Source organism: Chenopodium album, chromosome 12, assembly GCF_948465745.1.
Source record: "Chenopodium album chromosome 12, dcCheAlbu1.1, whole genome shotgun sequence".
NCBI classification, from domain to species: domain Eukaryota; kingdom Viridiplantae; phylum Streptophyta; class Magnoliopsida; order Caryophyllales; family Amaranthaceae; genus Chenopodium; species Chenopodium album.
This window is the reverse complement of record NC_137845.1, coordinates 28,693,963-28,710,218: the sequence shown is the minus strand read 5'-3', so window position 1 is coordinate 28,710,218 and position 16,256 is coordinate 28,693,963. Positions and strand designations below refer to the sequence as shown.

At 30.6% G+C, this 16,256-nt stretch overlaps 1 protein-coding gene across 1 annotated transcript; it reads left to right on the top strand.

Annotated features, from left to right (window-relative positions):
- Positions 1–4,976: 4,976 nt before the first annotated feature.
- On the top strand, positions 4,977–15,999 carry LOC145572273 (COP9 signalosome complex subunit 3-like). The gene is made up of 12 exons (XM_081631271.1): positions 4,977–5,107; positions 5,485–5,674; positions 7,802–7,914; positions 8,002–8,248; positions 9,376–9,433; positions 9,603–9,692; positions 9,793–9,858; positions 14,462–14,551; positions 14,654–14,812; positions 15,023–15,144; positions 15,513–15,585; positions 15,672–15,999. Exons 2-12 carry the CDS (start codon positions 5,490–5,492, stop codon positions 15,738–15,740), a joined length of 1,272 nt encoding a protein of 423 aa, XP_081487397.1. The 5' UTR covers positions 4,977–5,107; positions 5,485–5,489; the 3' UTR covers positions 15,741–15,999.
- Positions 16,000–16,256: the final 257 nt, after the last annotated feature.

The window sequence follows — 16,256 nt, the reverse complement described above, 5'->3', positions numbered from 1 at the left end:
AGTCAAAGTAGGGGCTTCTGTAGACACCAAATTGTGTCTCCCCAAAACCAAACCCAGTGATGAATGCCTTTCACGTTGAACTATTATCGAATTAGATGAAAGTGGTTGAAAGTCAAGTGTTGCGGTTTAGTTTTGATTAAAATTCTCTTCTCTCTGTTTTTGAAAATGACTTTTTTTATTTGAAAATAGTCAAACCAGTTTAGTTTGGTCCATAATTAAGGTCCAATAATAGTGTTGATGGATGGGGCTCGAAAAGACCTTTCCAACGACATGTTATAAGCCCAATTCCGATGAATATTGAGGAAGTTATGGCCAAAATACTAAACTGGGCCTGGTTAATTATTTAAATACGGCCCAATGATCTAGGGGAGGGCCCAATGTTAATTATTATTCCTAAAATTATTAGGATTAATTATAGTTTTCTGGAAGTTTCAGGAAGATTCTTTTTAATTCTAATATTATTAGATTTAATAATTAATTATTTTAAAATAGACTTTTATTTGGAGTAAAATATCGTTTTATTATCTTAAAAATACATATTTTATCTTCTGTACGGATTCCGTAGATCAAGTTGATTAAAGATCGGATTCCACGTGAAGAAAACGCGCTAATACAGGTTGTCGCCAAACGACAAGTCTATCGCCACGCAACAGACATTGTCGCGTCGCGACAGAGTCGATTCCTGGCGACAGCGTGTAGTTTTATTCCTTATCAAATTCTATGATTTTCCGAACTATTTTCATTATAAATAGGGTCCGAATTCCTGTTTTCAGTATCATCAATTCTCATCTACAATCAATTCTCTCTATTCCCTCTCAAGAATTCCTTAATTCTTTCTTTCTCTCTCTCTTTCTAAACTAGCTTTTACATACAATATTCCGCATTCACAAGCTCTAGAATCACTTATCCAAGTTCGAAGTTGCCTTCGCCCTAGACGTGAAAGGTTGATAATTTCTGAGGGTTTGGTCCAAAACTAGTCAAAACTTTATTTAATTTGATTTTAATTTAATTATTCTTTATTATTTTTATTGAAGTTTACTAACTTGTGTATTTTGTTATTAGAAAGAGGTACGAGGCTTCAAAGTATGTAATCTTATTACTCTCTTTCAATGTAAATTGCATGCTTATTATTGTTTAATGCTTCCTAGTATCATGTTAGGATGTTATTTTATGCTTTCTAGTATCATGTTTAGGGTGCCTTTACTCTTTCTAATATCATGTTAGTACCATGTTAGGTTTGAAGCTTTGATCTTTATTGTTTAGTGACATGCTAGGGTTTGTTATTAATCTTGTTAGTATCATGCCTAGGATCTTGCTATTATATTTAAGCTTTATTATGACTTATCATGTTATTATCATCGTTATCATTATTATTGCTTCATTATTATGTTGCTTGATATGTTTTATTGTTATTGCTTGATCACACCTTTTATGATTGTTAAAGGGAATTTGTACTTGAAATCACGCTTAATAAGATAATTATTAATTTGGTTTAAGCTAATGTGATTTTAACTCAAGTGATCGCCAATAATAGTTTTATTTGTGCATTAATTTCAACCAACATAGATTAAACAGGTTAGGTTTAATATAATGTTTGTATGTTATTCGAAAAGCGCACATGAATACGAGCAGAACAAAGTAGAGGCCTATTTTATAGGGCGGGTCCTTTCTTTTGTAGATTGGATTTGTACCCTCATCCCCGGACCCTGTTTGGTTCAAGACCTTATGGAGTAGTTGATGGTCCTTTTGGATTGTCTTTTGGGTTTACAAGTTCCTAAAACTTGTTGGCGACTCTTTTTGCTCTTTGTCTTTCCCTTTGGAACGCCACCGTACTTTAGTGTATGATCACAGTGGGGTTCAAGTTTGGGGTTATCATAATGCTTGAAATATTCCCTACATTAGGTGATACGACTTTAGCCTGTCACCTCTAGAAACTCCTTATGAATCCTAATTGGTTCATGATTGGGAATAAGGTATTTAGACCCTCACGTGATTAGGTCATAGGTAAGGTGGATCTAGGTCAGATTTGGGCTTGGTTTAGTATTTTGGCCATAAGTTATTCCTTTTGAGTCAGATTTGGGCTTATAATATATCGTTGGAAAGCTCTTTTCAAACCCCATCCAACTAAACAATTATTGGTCCAGGATTATGGACAAAAATATTCTAGTTTGGATGTTTTTACGATTTAGACACAAAATGAATGATATTAAGGACACGAAATGAATGATTTTGGGTTTAAAGACACGAAATGAATGATTTTGGATTAAAACATTTTAGATAAGGTTAGAAATATGGTCAAGGCGTAAGGAAACTTCACTAGATTCCTTACGAGAAGGGAGGGGATGTTTTGGCCGGGGTGGGGGAAGGGGGGTGGTTTCGAAGGTGTAGGTGGATTGCCCGAGTGGTTTTGGGTTGGGAGGGGCCGGCCGGCTGTTAGGGGAGGCGGCCGGTTGAATTTCGGTGGTGCTGGGGGTTGGGGCTAAGGTTAAACGGTGGGGGAAGGGGAGGAGGGATGGTGGCCGGCTGGATGGGTTTTTAATTATTTTTTTCTTTTTTTAAAAAAAAATTAGGCTAATTAGGTTACAACACATGACTTTTACAAAATAAAAATCACCCTTTCTTCAGATCACTGGTAAATCGGCCTAGTGGAAGAAAATCCACCCAAAAGTTCATAGTGCTCCCGAATAAATGTAAGTTGGGATTATTGAGAGTAAATCGTTGAAAGTTCAGATTAATAAATTAAAGTGAACTTTTCTAAACAAATAAAACTTAGATTTTGGAAGCACCCAAAATAATAGATCGAAAAGCGAGAAAGTCGAATTAAGGGTTAATTAGAGGATGAAATAGAGTCGTTTGACTCTTGGAATTGCCTTTTTTAGTCTCTTTAGTTTTAATAAAAATGTGTTCCTTTATTGGAAAGGTGTTACTTATGTTTGTTGGGAGATGGAGCAAAATTTCAATTTCAGGTTACATAAACCCTTTTTGGAGGAGGATGGTATTAGGTGTTGTTAAACCCATTTGTATGTAATGATGGTAAAAGTCATTACAACATCATGACCTTGTATATATATATATATATATATATATATAGGTTCTGTCAAATGGCAAAGAAATGTGATTGACATGCATGAAACAAAGATCTTAAGAGGATTTAATCCATTTGAATTTTTGGGGTCCCTTAGGGTAAAACATATTGATTTTGGACCGTCTCCGTTTCAGCAACATTCCTTTTAATTGTATATTAGAAAAGACCTTGCACAACACGAAACATCATCACCAATTTCCCTTGTTCTATCAATAATCCAATCGCATGTTTAAATGTATGTTGGCAAGCCTTATTTGCGTTGTCCTCACTTATTGTAATAGCTTAAAGGTAAATGTCGTTAATGAACTTAGTTGGTATTGTGTAAGGGCTTCTTATGCCTATAATAACTTATGTTACTTTATTTTCCTTTCGTTTGTTGTAAATTCAGTTTAATTAGTGTAATTTCAACTGTTTTCAATATTTTTTTTTTAAAAAATAAATCTAAAAACCTTTCAAAAAATTGATACAAGATTTGGTGTGTAAAAAATTATATTTGAGAAAAGGAAAAATAAAGGAAAACTAATACTTTTAAAACAGATTTAGGCCCTGTTCACTTCACCTTAAAAAATAATATTAAGTAAAAATAATTTCAGTTCAGTAAAAATAAGTTCAGTTCAGTAAAATTAATTTCACTCCAGTAAAAATAATTTCAGTTCAGTAAAAATAAGTTCAGTTCAGTAAAATTCAGTTTTCTTAAAGAAGAATTATAATAGAAAATCAATAAAAATAATTTCAGTTCAGCAAAAATTTCAGTTCAGTAAAATAAATTTAAGTTCAGTAAAAAATTATTTAAGTTCAGCAAATATAATTTTGTTGCAATAAAAATAATTTCAGTTCAGCAAAAATAAGGTGAAGTGAACGAGACCTTACTTATAAAGCCCGCCCTGCCCCCATAATTAGACGATCATCCCGCCCCATAATTAGACGATCATCCCGCCCCATAATCAGATGATCATCCCGCCCCATTTAGGCCCTGTTCTTTTGAGCTTCTGGGCAGAGTAGAGCAGATTTCAGCAGAGCAGAGCCGAGCCTAGTAGAGCAGAGCAGATTTCATTATTATTATTATTATTATTATTATTATTATTATTATTATTATTATTATTATTATTATCATCATCATCACCACCACCACCACCACCACCACCACCACCACCACCACCACCACCACCACTACTATTATTACTATTATTAATATTATCGCATTATTATTATAATCATTAAATATTATTATTAAATATTAATTATTATTATTATAATAATTATTATTAAATATTATTTAATAATTATTTTTATTATTAAATATTATTTAATTATTATTTTTATTATTATTATTATTATTAAAAATTATTATTATATTTAAATATTAGTTATTATCTTTAAATATTAATTTTTGTTATAAAAAATCAATTATTATAATAATAATAATAGTAAGTATTATTATTACTATTATTATCATTTTTTTTTGAGAAAATATTGTTATCATTATTATTATTATTATTATTAAATATTAATTATTATTATTATTAATATTATAATTATTAAATATTAATTATTATCATTATTAATATTATAATTATTAAATATTAATTATTATTATTATTATCATTAAATATTAATTTTAATAATAATATTATTATTAAATATTAATTATTTATTATTGTTATTATTAAATATTTAATTTTTCATATTATTATATTAAATATTATTATTTATTATTATTATTATTATTATTAAATATTAATTATTATTATAATAATTAAATATTAATTATCATTATTATTATAATTTATTATTTTTAAACAGAGCAGAGCAGAACAGATTTCAGCAGATCCGAGTAGCTCTAAAGAACGGGCCTTATTTTTATTAGACGGATCTAACCCATTTATAACTGTGGCGGGTCGTGGCTTTTAACAGGGCTCTATTCCTGCCTCTCGCAGTTATTCCATTGAAGCGCACTCAACGTTCTCCATTGAAGCGCAGTTCACGTTCTCCGTTGTATCCCCCATTGAACCAGCTTCTAAGGTAAAATGTTTGTTGTTGTTACCATCATATCAATTTCACAATCTAGAGTTTATATTTTATCTAATCTAATTTAATCATCAGTGCTTTAAGTTTAGGGTTCGTAAATCTCAACTATTGGTTCTAAATTCTTAGATTAAAACATCATAAATCTCAACTATTGGTTCTGAATTCCATATATGTATTTTTCGAGATAATTGAATATGAAATTAGATAATTTTTCGTTACTGTTAGGACGGAATTATGAAATTGGACCTTTTTTCCCTAAATTTATGTGATTTGTTTGACCTTAAGTTGATAAATAAATCAAATTTGCTTGTAATAATACTATATGAAATTGTTTTTTCCTCTCACTATACGATGCTCGCGAACCCCTACAGTCGGCATGGATGCGGTGGAGAAGCTGGTGGCGCAAATCCAAGGGCTATCTGGTAGCGTAGGAGATTTGAATCAACTACACCTTTTCCTCAAACAAGCTGAAGACTCTCTTCGTCACAATTCCTCTCGGTTGGCTCCTTTTCTTCATCAACTCGATCCTTCTGTGCATTCGCTCGGTTATCTCTACTTATTGTAAGCCCCTTTCTATTTCCAACTTTATTTTATTTTGTGTGCAATTAGTTTTGCGATGAGATTGAAGGATGACATCGTGTTATTGTACTTAGTATTTATTTTTTACTGATATGATTGTTCGTAAATTTAGCATGTTTTGAGTTTGTTTCATATGAATCTTGCTATATTTTTTTTAATTATTGTTGGAATGAAGTAGTCATAATTAGTTTTTCATGCGTCACCACAATTAATTCAGGGATGATTTTTATATATGCTATGTGTTTTTTAGAATTTCTACTATCGTCATGATTATATACTTCCTCTGTCAAAGTGTTGCAATTTTTTTGAAAAGGAGGAAGTAGTATTTTTTGCGTTGGCAAGGGTTACAATTATATATATAATCTGACTGCGAGTTTCCCTGTTGACGCTATTATCCCATTGGCCGGGGAAGAGGGGGGGGGGGGTTAGGGGACAGGCGGTGGCTCTTATTTTCTTGTGACCACATTGTTAGGAGTTCTATCAAAGCATAAGCATTTGACCTCAACCTTTGAATGTTAAGACCAATTTCGGCTCATATTTGTTTGATGATAAACGAAATCGGTTAGCTTCCACCTTTACCTCGTAAACATTATCCGTGCAATGGTGTAAAACTTTCCAATCTTATGAAGGACGCATCGGGATGTTGTATCCTATCATTGGAATCAGATAAAACCAAACCACTTTTTATAATCGCCAAATTAATTAAAAGCTACCAACGCTTGCTTTATAATCAAAATCCCACCATCTTCATCCGACCAATTGAGTATCACGAGTAGGCAATCCCAAGTCCTTCTGTACCTTGTACTAGCTATAGCATTAGGACATTATCCCCTATCCTCAATCGTCGAGCAAAGCTTACCATTCACCAAACTTGTGCAGAACAAGCTCTCTCGCTACCAATTCTCTTCAAGTAGTGTCGTTTCCATGTGTAAAGACCTCAAAATCTTCACGTGCCAAGCCTCGTCCTTTCCACCTGCCACAATAGTTGAGAACATCCTTTCCATTATCAAACCCAATATGTGGTGTCTTGTACAAAGTAAGAACACAAGCCTCTTCTTCCTTTTCTTCCTTTGCCGCATCATTAAAGCTTGGTAATCCTTTGAGGTTTCTTTCTATGCTCGACATTGCTGAGCAATATGATCATGTCCTTTACACCTGAAGCATTGTTTATCCTTTATAGCTAATTGTCCTTGTGTTAAGGTCGAGACTCGGAGTTGCTAATTTCCATGAATCCACTAGAGCTTGAGACCTTTTTTTTTTGGATAGGCTTTTGGATTTGTTCGAATGTCCTTCAATTTTGTTTGCCAAAGTTCATGCCTCATCAAACGACTAAAATTTGTTGCAATTCTACTTGATTTGCAATCTTATTATCTAGGTTATTCAAGAGCAATTTTATGTTCATCCCTGACTTTACATTCACATGCTAATGATAATCTTTGTAATTCCTTGACATATTGCTCTATAGAGAAGCAATTTTGTTGTAAACAATATTTCTTTTGTTACTTAGGCACATAGTATAAGAAAAATATATAGGGTGGGGACCAAAGTGAGGATTTTACAATAAAACCCTAGCTATTTCTCTGAAACCCTAGCTTGGTCTCTTATGATTTTAATTCAAGCTGACAATTGATTTTTAACCTATATATATGTTTATTAATGCCTAATGGCTTCTTAGTGATAGAAATTAAGTTAATCATGGGAGGAATATTTTGTGAAATGCACTGACATCTCCTGGCAATTGGCTAGGGCCAGGGGGCAGAGTGTTTATTGCTGTTTCTGAAAACCATCCTTTTTATATGAATCCAGAACCAACCTCTTGGATTTGTTAATGCCAAGTATCCAGAGGATCACTTTATGTAGTTCTAGAAAAGATGTGCAAAAGCTGGTGTTGGTGGTTCTTTACCACATTTTATCTTCAACCATGTCTTTTTTAGTACCTAACATGTTTGTAAGTTAGCTGGGTACTGTATGAATTTATTGTTTTTATCATTTTTTTAATGTTTAGTGATATGGCGGTACCTATGTGTATGATGCCTTATTCACACATGTAATCTCCCTTTTCTCAAGCATAATCTTGATAATCTTAGATTTTATCTATGTAATTTACAGGGATGCTTATACACATTATGTATCAAGAGATGGAGCTAATGAGGTGGTTCTATTAGTGGCTAGATTTATTAGTTCTTGCCTTGCTGAGCAGATCCAACTTGCACAACATAAGTGTACGTATTTATATAAGGATATATATTTAGTCATAACTTGGTAGTCTTGTAGCTATAATCTGACTATTTGAAACTTTTCTATGGCAGTTATTAGTATCTGCAAGAGGTTTAAGGACCACCTTATAGTCCTTGAGGCCCCCATGAGAGGTGTTGCCCCAATGCTGACTGCCATCCGTAAAATTCGCCCTTCTTCTGAGCATCTGACTACTCTGCACCCTGACTTTCTTCTTCTCTGTATATTAGCAAAGTGCTATAAGAGTGGTCTATCCGTGTTAGAAGATGATGTCTTTGAGGTTGACCAGCCCAGGGATCTTTTTCTCTATTGTTACTATGGGTGAGTTGCTAATATCAGTGGTCTTGAATTTTGTTCACCTTGTTCTATCTCTATGCTTCTCTAACATAATTTGGTTTCGCCTTGTCCCTTACCATGAAACTTTATGAATTAATGACTAACTATTCGTACCAAAGATAGGAAACAAAAGCAGGTACATTATGCATTTTAAGGATCTAGAAAGTTGGGAACTCTGTAGGATTATATATATATATATATATATATGGACTAAGGCATTCTAGAGATAATGCAGTCATGGCAACCTTATCTTGATTAAGAATTTGAGATTGTGAATTGAGAATAGAGAATCACATCCTAGTTCCTAGGCAATTTAACTTTGAAAATCAATCTTACACTGATTATAGTGTTACTGGTGGTGCCTGATGAAATGAAAGCTTCAACTATACTGTTATGCTCAGAATTGAATTTCTAGATTTGGTATAAATTATTGAGGTTGCATTGATGGTAGAAAATATGTGTTGGCAAGCTTGAAAACCCTAATGTTGCAATTAAAAAAGAATGGAGGATATATGATTACACTAAGGTCCTAATTGGCCAACATGAGGGAAGAAAAAAAAAATCAAAACCATTTGCAGAGATGCTTTCCAAATTTTTATCATATTCATTATTAAGCTTTATCTTTCTTTCTGCAGATTGAGGTACTCAAAGTGACTTTGACTAGTTATGTCAGACATCAGATTTCCTTATGTTTGTTTTGAATGTAGTTTTATTATGAAGATGAAATTATTTACTTTTTCCACTGGACTTGGGAACTTCTATGGTGTACCCTCCCATCTGAAAGGGAAATTGCTTTTTCAGATTTATTGTTAACAAGTGCCTCTTTATTTTCCTTTACATTACTTTTGTTAATTTCTATTTTTAGATTGGAGATTTTGACATTGTGTTGAATATAAAAGCTATTTTTTATTTTATTTTTTATTATTTTTTTATATTTACCCCTTTAATTTTTCTTTGCATTACTTTTGTTCATTATATTATTAACTTGGAGATTTTGTTGGATATAAAAGCTGAAATTATTTGAGCTTTCATTGTGATTGAAAATCACCCACCTCAATCAAATTAGATTGTTGAATTGTGATGAACCGACTATTTTGATTTTGTAATGGTAGGGGAATGATCTGTATTGGACTTAAGAAGTTTGAGAAAGCATTGGAGCTTCTTCGCAATGTGAGTTTTTTTCTTTGACTTAGAGTCCTATATTATTTCTGATTTCTCAACTTATGAAAATTGCTTTTATTCTGTAAATTTAAATTTCATGTTATGCATGATGAGGTTTAAGGCACAGTTTATTCTCTTAGTCCCTGTGATTATTGTGCTATTACAATATTTTTTGCAGGTTGTTACTGCTCCCATGTCTACATTAAATGCAATAGCTGTTGAAGCATACAAAAAGTACATATTGGTTTCACTAATCCACCATGGGCAGGTACTTATCTCTGTAAATTAGTGGGTTTGCATTTCTTTCTTTGATACCTGGAATCTAGATTTCAAGGTGCTAGCTTTGACAATTACATGTCTGGTGGCAGTTCAACACTCATTTTCCTAAGTATACATCTACGGTTGTTCAGAGGAGTATCAAGAATCTAACTCAGGTAATGTTAAGCACATGAGTAAAGAAATTGCATCCTTTGTTCTATTGACAAGAATTCAATGATTATGGGGTTGGGGGAAGGGAGAGGGAAAGACATTTTTCATAACTTGCTGATGCTTCACCTGCCACCTTCAGTCACAGTACATGATATTTGACTACAGGTCCACGCTATGGTTTTAATCTGCAAAATTAGCTTTAGGTGTTAGGTTCTAGCTTTTGAGTGGTTTGTAGTTGCTGGAGGAGTGGGTAGCTGTCAACTAGTTGTCAAAGAGCAGTTGATAGTAACAGTGTTTGGTAAAGTAGTGGTCGATAACTAAGCGACAATAACAATCATAGATCCATTTAGAAAAATCACTTAAATTTGATTACAAATTTATGGTTGTATTCAATATTACCTTTTTTTTTAAAATTCAAAACATAGTGCATCTGTTTTTTTTTTCAATAATAAAGTCAAACATTAAAAAGGTGTGTAAAGGTAATGATATTCGTATACTTAATATACTACATTGTTTTCGCATAATAATCATTAGTCAAAATTAATGTATTTTTACAATAATCTTGTTATCCTCTCTAGCTTTCAAGAAATTATTAATAATACCTTATACAATCATGACTTTACGATAGGAGATGGCATGAACAATTAATGTGTACTATACACTCTTTCAAATGATGGAAAAAGTAAGCGACAATACTTAATGTAATATTTTAAATATTGACCACAATAAAGTTCAACAATATTTATAAAATTTTCATGTTGTGCCATATTTTAATCTACATTAAAATAACTTTATACATAAATCAAACCTATTGACTAATGCCAAAGAAACTACTGATATACTACATGAAGGAAGAAAGCTATAAATGGATGGTAGAGAAATGTTGCGCCACTACTTACAATTTTTTGCGTCATAGGTTTTTTTTTTGTGTCATTTGACAACCACTACCCTTGTCACTGACCTCTACCTAATCCCCTACCTTGCCAAACACCTTAAATTTTAAGTTGAGTTTTGAATTTCACCTCTAATCTCCGATTTATTTTAATGGGGTTTTGTCATAACTGGAACATAACTGTGACATAGAACCTCTTCTATCAACGGTGAACTTCCGGAAATTGAGTTTTATCTAATCTTGCTTCAAAAATAAGGCTTTGTTCTTTTTGCATTAAATTTTCTGCATCTGAACTTATCTGAATCTGTTAGCACTTTGTTGACATTGTGTAGAATTATTTGCCCTGAGATAAACTTTAACTTGAATGTAATTTAAGGACGTAGTAGTAAAAATGAACTCTTGGTAACTCTTTTTCAGACTTAGTTTGAACTTGAACCTAATTGTCCTAAGACTTATTATTAGGTTAAACGGACAAGGCCTTAATATGCTGCAAAAAATTAACACACTACGAAGGAAAATAAAAAGAAAAAGGAAAAAAAAAAAAAAAAAAAAAAAAGACTTACAAGGACCCATATAATAAATCAGCTTTTGAAACAAATTCCAAGTGTTAAGGCATGCCTTAAACACTTAATGTAGCCTAATAACTTATCAAGGAAAGACCAAATGAGCTAGCCACTGGGTAAAATCAGATCCTTCTGTTTCACATATTTTCAACTTTGGGAATAGGATTTGGAGCTCTTTCATGTAATGTGCATTATGCTCCCATTTGTAGAGATAAAATCATTATGTGTGTTGTGGTTCTTTTTTTTTTTTTTTTGGTTTGTTTGTTTGTAGTATGCAAGTACTTTCTTTGTACTCTTTTCTTGAGTTGATACTTTTCTTGTGTTACCATGAATACGTCCTAACCACCACAATCAATTCAAAATTGATTTATAAGAACAGAGAAAGGAAAAACAACATGATGGTAATGGTCTAAAGTCATGGTTTTGTTGCTTTTATCGGACATGATATGATGATAATTTGATTAATAATGCTCCTAGATGCCAAAGAGATAACAACTAGTGGTTTCCAGACAATGAAGGAAAGGTCATTAGAGCATGAAACAATATGGATTATTTTTGGAGGGAAGTCTTTAGAGAATGCAAGTTACAGTATGATTTTTGGGAGTTGTTGGGCTGACTGGCTGAGGTAGAAGTGAGATTCATGAGGTTTGGGAGGAGTTCAATGCTTTTTTTTTTTTTTGAAATAAAGGGGCATTGAACCAAACAGAGGAAACAGAGGTACCTGTTCTTTTCCTGCCAGCCCTATATAAACACTGCTTTGACGTTGATGCTATGATTATGTAATTGTCATGGTGTTGGACTTGGCTGTCCTTTTTACTTGAGGTTATATGAATATTCAAGGAATATGGCTTCGATGACTTTTTGTAAAACTTAATGTTCATAAAAGTGATTACTTATGAAGGATTTCAAGTGTGGCTTAACAGGCGAGTAATTTGAAATATAATCTTTAACCAATCTTTTATTATTATTATTATTATTATTATTATTATTATTATTATTATTATTATTATTATTATTATTATTATTATTATTATTATTATTATTATTATTATTATTATTATTATTATTATTATTATTATTATTATTATTATTATTATTATTATTATTATTATTATTATTATTATTATTATTATTATTATTATTATTATTATTATTATTATTATTATTATTATTATTATTATTATTATTATTATTATTATTATTATTATTATTATTATTATTATTATTATTATTATTATTATTATTATTATTATTATTATTATTATTATTATTATTATTATTATTATTATTATTATTATTATTATTATTATTATTATTATTATTATTATTATTATTATTATTATTATTATTATTATTATTATTATTATTATTATTATTATTATTATTATTATTATTATTATTATTATTATTATTATTATTATTATTATTATTATTATTATTATTATTATTATTATTATTATTATTATTATTATTATTATTATTATTATTATTATTATTATTATTATTATTATTATTATTATTATTATTATTATTATTATTATTATTATTATTATTATTATTATTATTATTATTATTATTATTATTATTATTATTATTATTATTATTATTATTATTATTATTATTATTATTATTATTATTATTATTATTATTATTATTATTATTATTATTATTATTATTATTATTATTATTATTATTATTATTATTATTATTATTATTATTATTATTATTATTATTATTATTATTATTATTATTATTATTATTATTATTATTATTATTATTATTATTATTATTATTATTATTATTATTATTATTATTATTATTATTATTATTATTATTATTATTATTATTATTATTATTATTATTATTATTATTATTATTATTATTATTATTATTATTATTATTATTATTATTATTATTATTATTATTATTATTATTATTATTATTATTATTATTATTATTATTATTATTATTATTATTATTATTATTATTATTATTATTATTATTATTATTATTATTATTATTATTATTATTATTATTATTATTATTATTATTATTATTATTATTATTATTTTTTTTTTTTTTTTTTTTATAAATCTTCAATATTTGTTTCCAAGTCATATCCCCTCTCTCTCACATATGAACAAAAGACAGCCTAGGTGCTTTGCCTTGGGAAAGGAAGCTTAGAAGCACGAGCTGTCTAGCTTTTTGCATGATACCCCTGACCATGCCTTGGTTTGCCTGGTGCCTGGACATGTTTTTTAAACCTAACAGCGAGAGGGTGATAATGAATTTGTTCTCCACCTGAAATAACTAGTGTTCAGATTTGATTTTATTGAAGTCTGGTATTTCATAGTCTGAGCTGATGTAATTATCTGACTAAGCTTTGACCGTATTTTTATACTAATGTATTAGAAGAATTATTAAGTGAGATCTTGTTACATTCTTCACTCTGCATACTTTCCAAATATGCAATTATCATAATTATTATGAGTGTGCAGATAAGATGTTTAGTATTAAGTACTAGAAGTTTTTATCGAACTCTGAGAAGAATAAAGTAAAAAGTTTTAAAATAAGTTGAAGTGAAGAAGCGCAACATTTTAGTATTTAAGTATGATTGATGAACTAGAACATGGAATTTAAGAGTTCATTCGGTATCACTGTAGTATGATTGATGTGCCATATGATATGATTTTGTGAAAAAATGAAAATTAGTCAAATTTATATCACAATTTTGAAAACTGACAACAAATACAAACTACTTTTTCTTGTTTCTTATTTTTAGTTTTCAGAAAAACAGAATAAAAAAAGAATACGAATGAGCCCTGAATTTAACTTGTTATAATACATTTTTGAGCTGATTTATTATGTTGTATCAAATTTTGCTATCATTGATTTGATAGCCTACATATTCTGTCACAAAGCTCCTGATTGGAGTGTCATGAGTCAGTTATCTTTTGTCTATAACACTAGTCCTTGTGTGCATCATTGGCCCTTTTTTGTTTAAAGTTTGCTTTCATATACAGTATTGCTTTTGTACTCTTTGGCTTAGGAAGCGTGCTCCTTTTTTCTAATGTTAAATGCATTTGATAATCTTGAAATATAGTGTTGCACAATATTACATCAGTGAAATTCGTCGCGTTTACCTGAATGCAGGTGTACCTTGAACTAGTAAATAGTTACAGCAATGGGAATACCGCTGAGCTAGAGACATTTGTTCAGGTGAACAAGGACAGGTTTGAAGGGGTGAGTTATTAATATTGTGACTTGTGGGCTAGTCTTCATTATATACTTGATCAGTGGGAAGCGGGCTAAACTTTACAAACCTTTTCTCTATCTGTTTTCCAGGATAACAACCTTGGATTGGTGAAGCAGGTTGTTTCATCCATATATAAGAGAAATATCCAGAGATTGACTCAAACATACTTGACTTTATCTCTTCAAGATATAGCCAATACAGTGCAATTGAACAGTCCCAAGGAAGCAGAGATTCATGTACTTCAAATGGTAAATTAGACTATTTATCCAATTCTGGAGCCTTAATGGCTGTGGACATTATAGACATTGCTACTCTATTATGCTGTTATCATTTGTGATGCTTGGCTTGTCAGTTATCACCAACATCTTTAGTTTTTGTAGGTCATCAAAAATAAATTATCTATTGTAAGCTTTCTTATGTATTTATTCATTCAAACACTAGTAATCTCTTTTTATCAGATTCAAGACGGTCATATTTATGCTACAATCAACCAGAAAGATGGAATGGTTCGATTCCTCGAGGACCCAGAACAGTATAAAACATGTGAGATGATTGAACACATAGATAGCTCCATTCAGAGGTATTTTCTTCAAATTATGTATATTTTTGTGATTTTGTCCAATGTCACAGTTGTTTGAGTTGGTATCAGTAGATCATTGCTGGTCGTTACATGTTATTGCCTCTATAGTTTTGTTTTTGGTATTATGCCTCTATAGTTTTGGTTGGCTGAAATTTTACACTATGAAATGATGAAGGGGAGTAGCTGAACTGCTGAAATTTGTAGTTGCTATCGTGCTGGCACTGCACAGTTCTGGTGTCTATTAGTTTATGCTAAGATATTATTTGTTTTTCAGGCTTATCTCCCTAGGTTACTGTTGTAATGTAGGGATTTGAACTGTCATTTAGTTCATAAAATGCTTGTCAATAACTCCTGAAATTCTTTTGAAGGATAATGGCTCTATCAAAGAAACTAGCTTCTGTAGATGAACAGATTTCGTGTGATCCACTGTACTTGGCAAAGGTAAATTTGATGTCTTAGTCTGTGTGAATATGCTGGTCTAACCTTAGTCCATCACTGCAACTAAATGATATGGATGACTGGCCTAGGTTGGGAAAGAACGGCAACGCTTTGACTTCGACGATTTTGACAGTGTGCCTCAAAGATTTAACATTTGAGTCGAAGAATCTACTATACATGGTGGAAGCTACATCCTGCTAAAGTCTGTGCATTTCTTGTAGGACAAAGAACAGATCAACTATTTAGATAGGACCTTTATGATGCCAACTGAGTAAATAATATCCTTGTTTCAAATTCTGATGAACATTTTTGTTGAATAGTCTCTTGCGTTTGCTTCCGTACAGTCAGTTACTACTGTGAAAATTCTATGTTGTTGATGTGCCGTTTAATGTTTTGCAATTAGGGGCCATTGATGTACTTTTGAGTTTTCAAGATTATGTAACGAAAATTGGTGGCGTCTGAGTAGTAAGTCAACATGACTGTACCGGTTAGATAATTAGAATTGTCTAACAAAATTCAATTTTTGTTGGAAATTTTGTAAATAATCACCCCTCAAAATGCCCTGATTAGAAGCAATTGCCCTTTTTTGAATACTTTACATAATAACCATTTCTTTAAAAAAAAATAATAAAAAAAAAAAATAGATGTCATCACCCATTGTTCAAGTCCAGCTA

What these genes read in the sequence shown, in the direction of transcription:
- LOC145572273 (XM_081631271.1), top strand. Translation starts at nt 5,490, where the DNA reads ATGGATGCGGTGGAGAAGCTGGTGGCGCAAATCCAAGGGCTATCTGGT. An exon ending in CATTGGAGCTTCTTCGCAAT is followed by an intron (nt 9,434 to 9,602) that starts GTGAGTTTTTTT and finishes TATTTTTTGCAG; the next exon opens with GTTGTTACTGCTCCCATGTC. An exon ending in ACAAGGACAGGTTTGAAGGG is followed by an intron (nt 14,552 to 14,653) that starts GTGAGTTATTAA and finishes TCTGTTTTCCAG; the next exon opens with GATAACAACCTTGGATTGGT.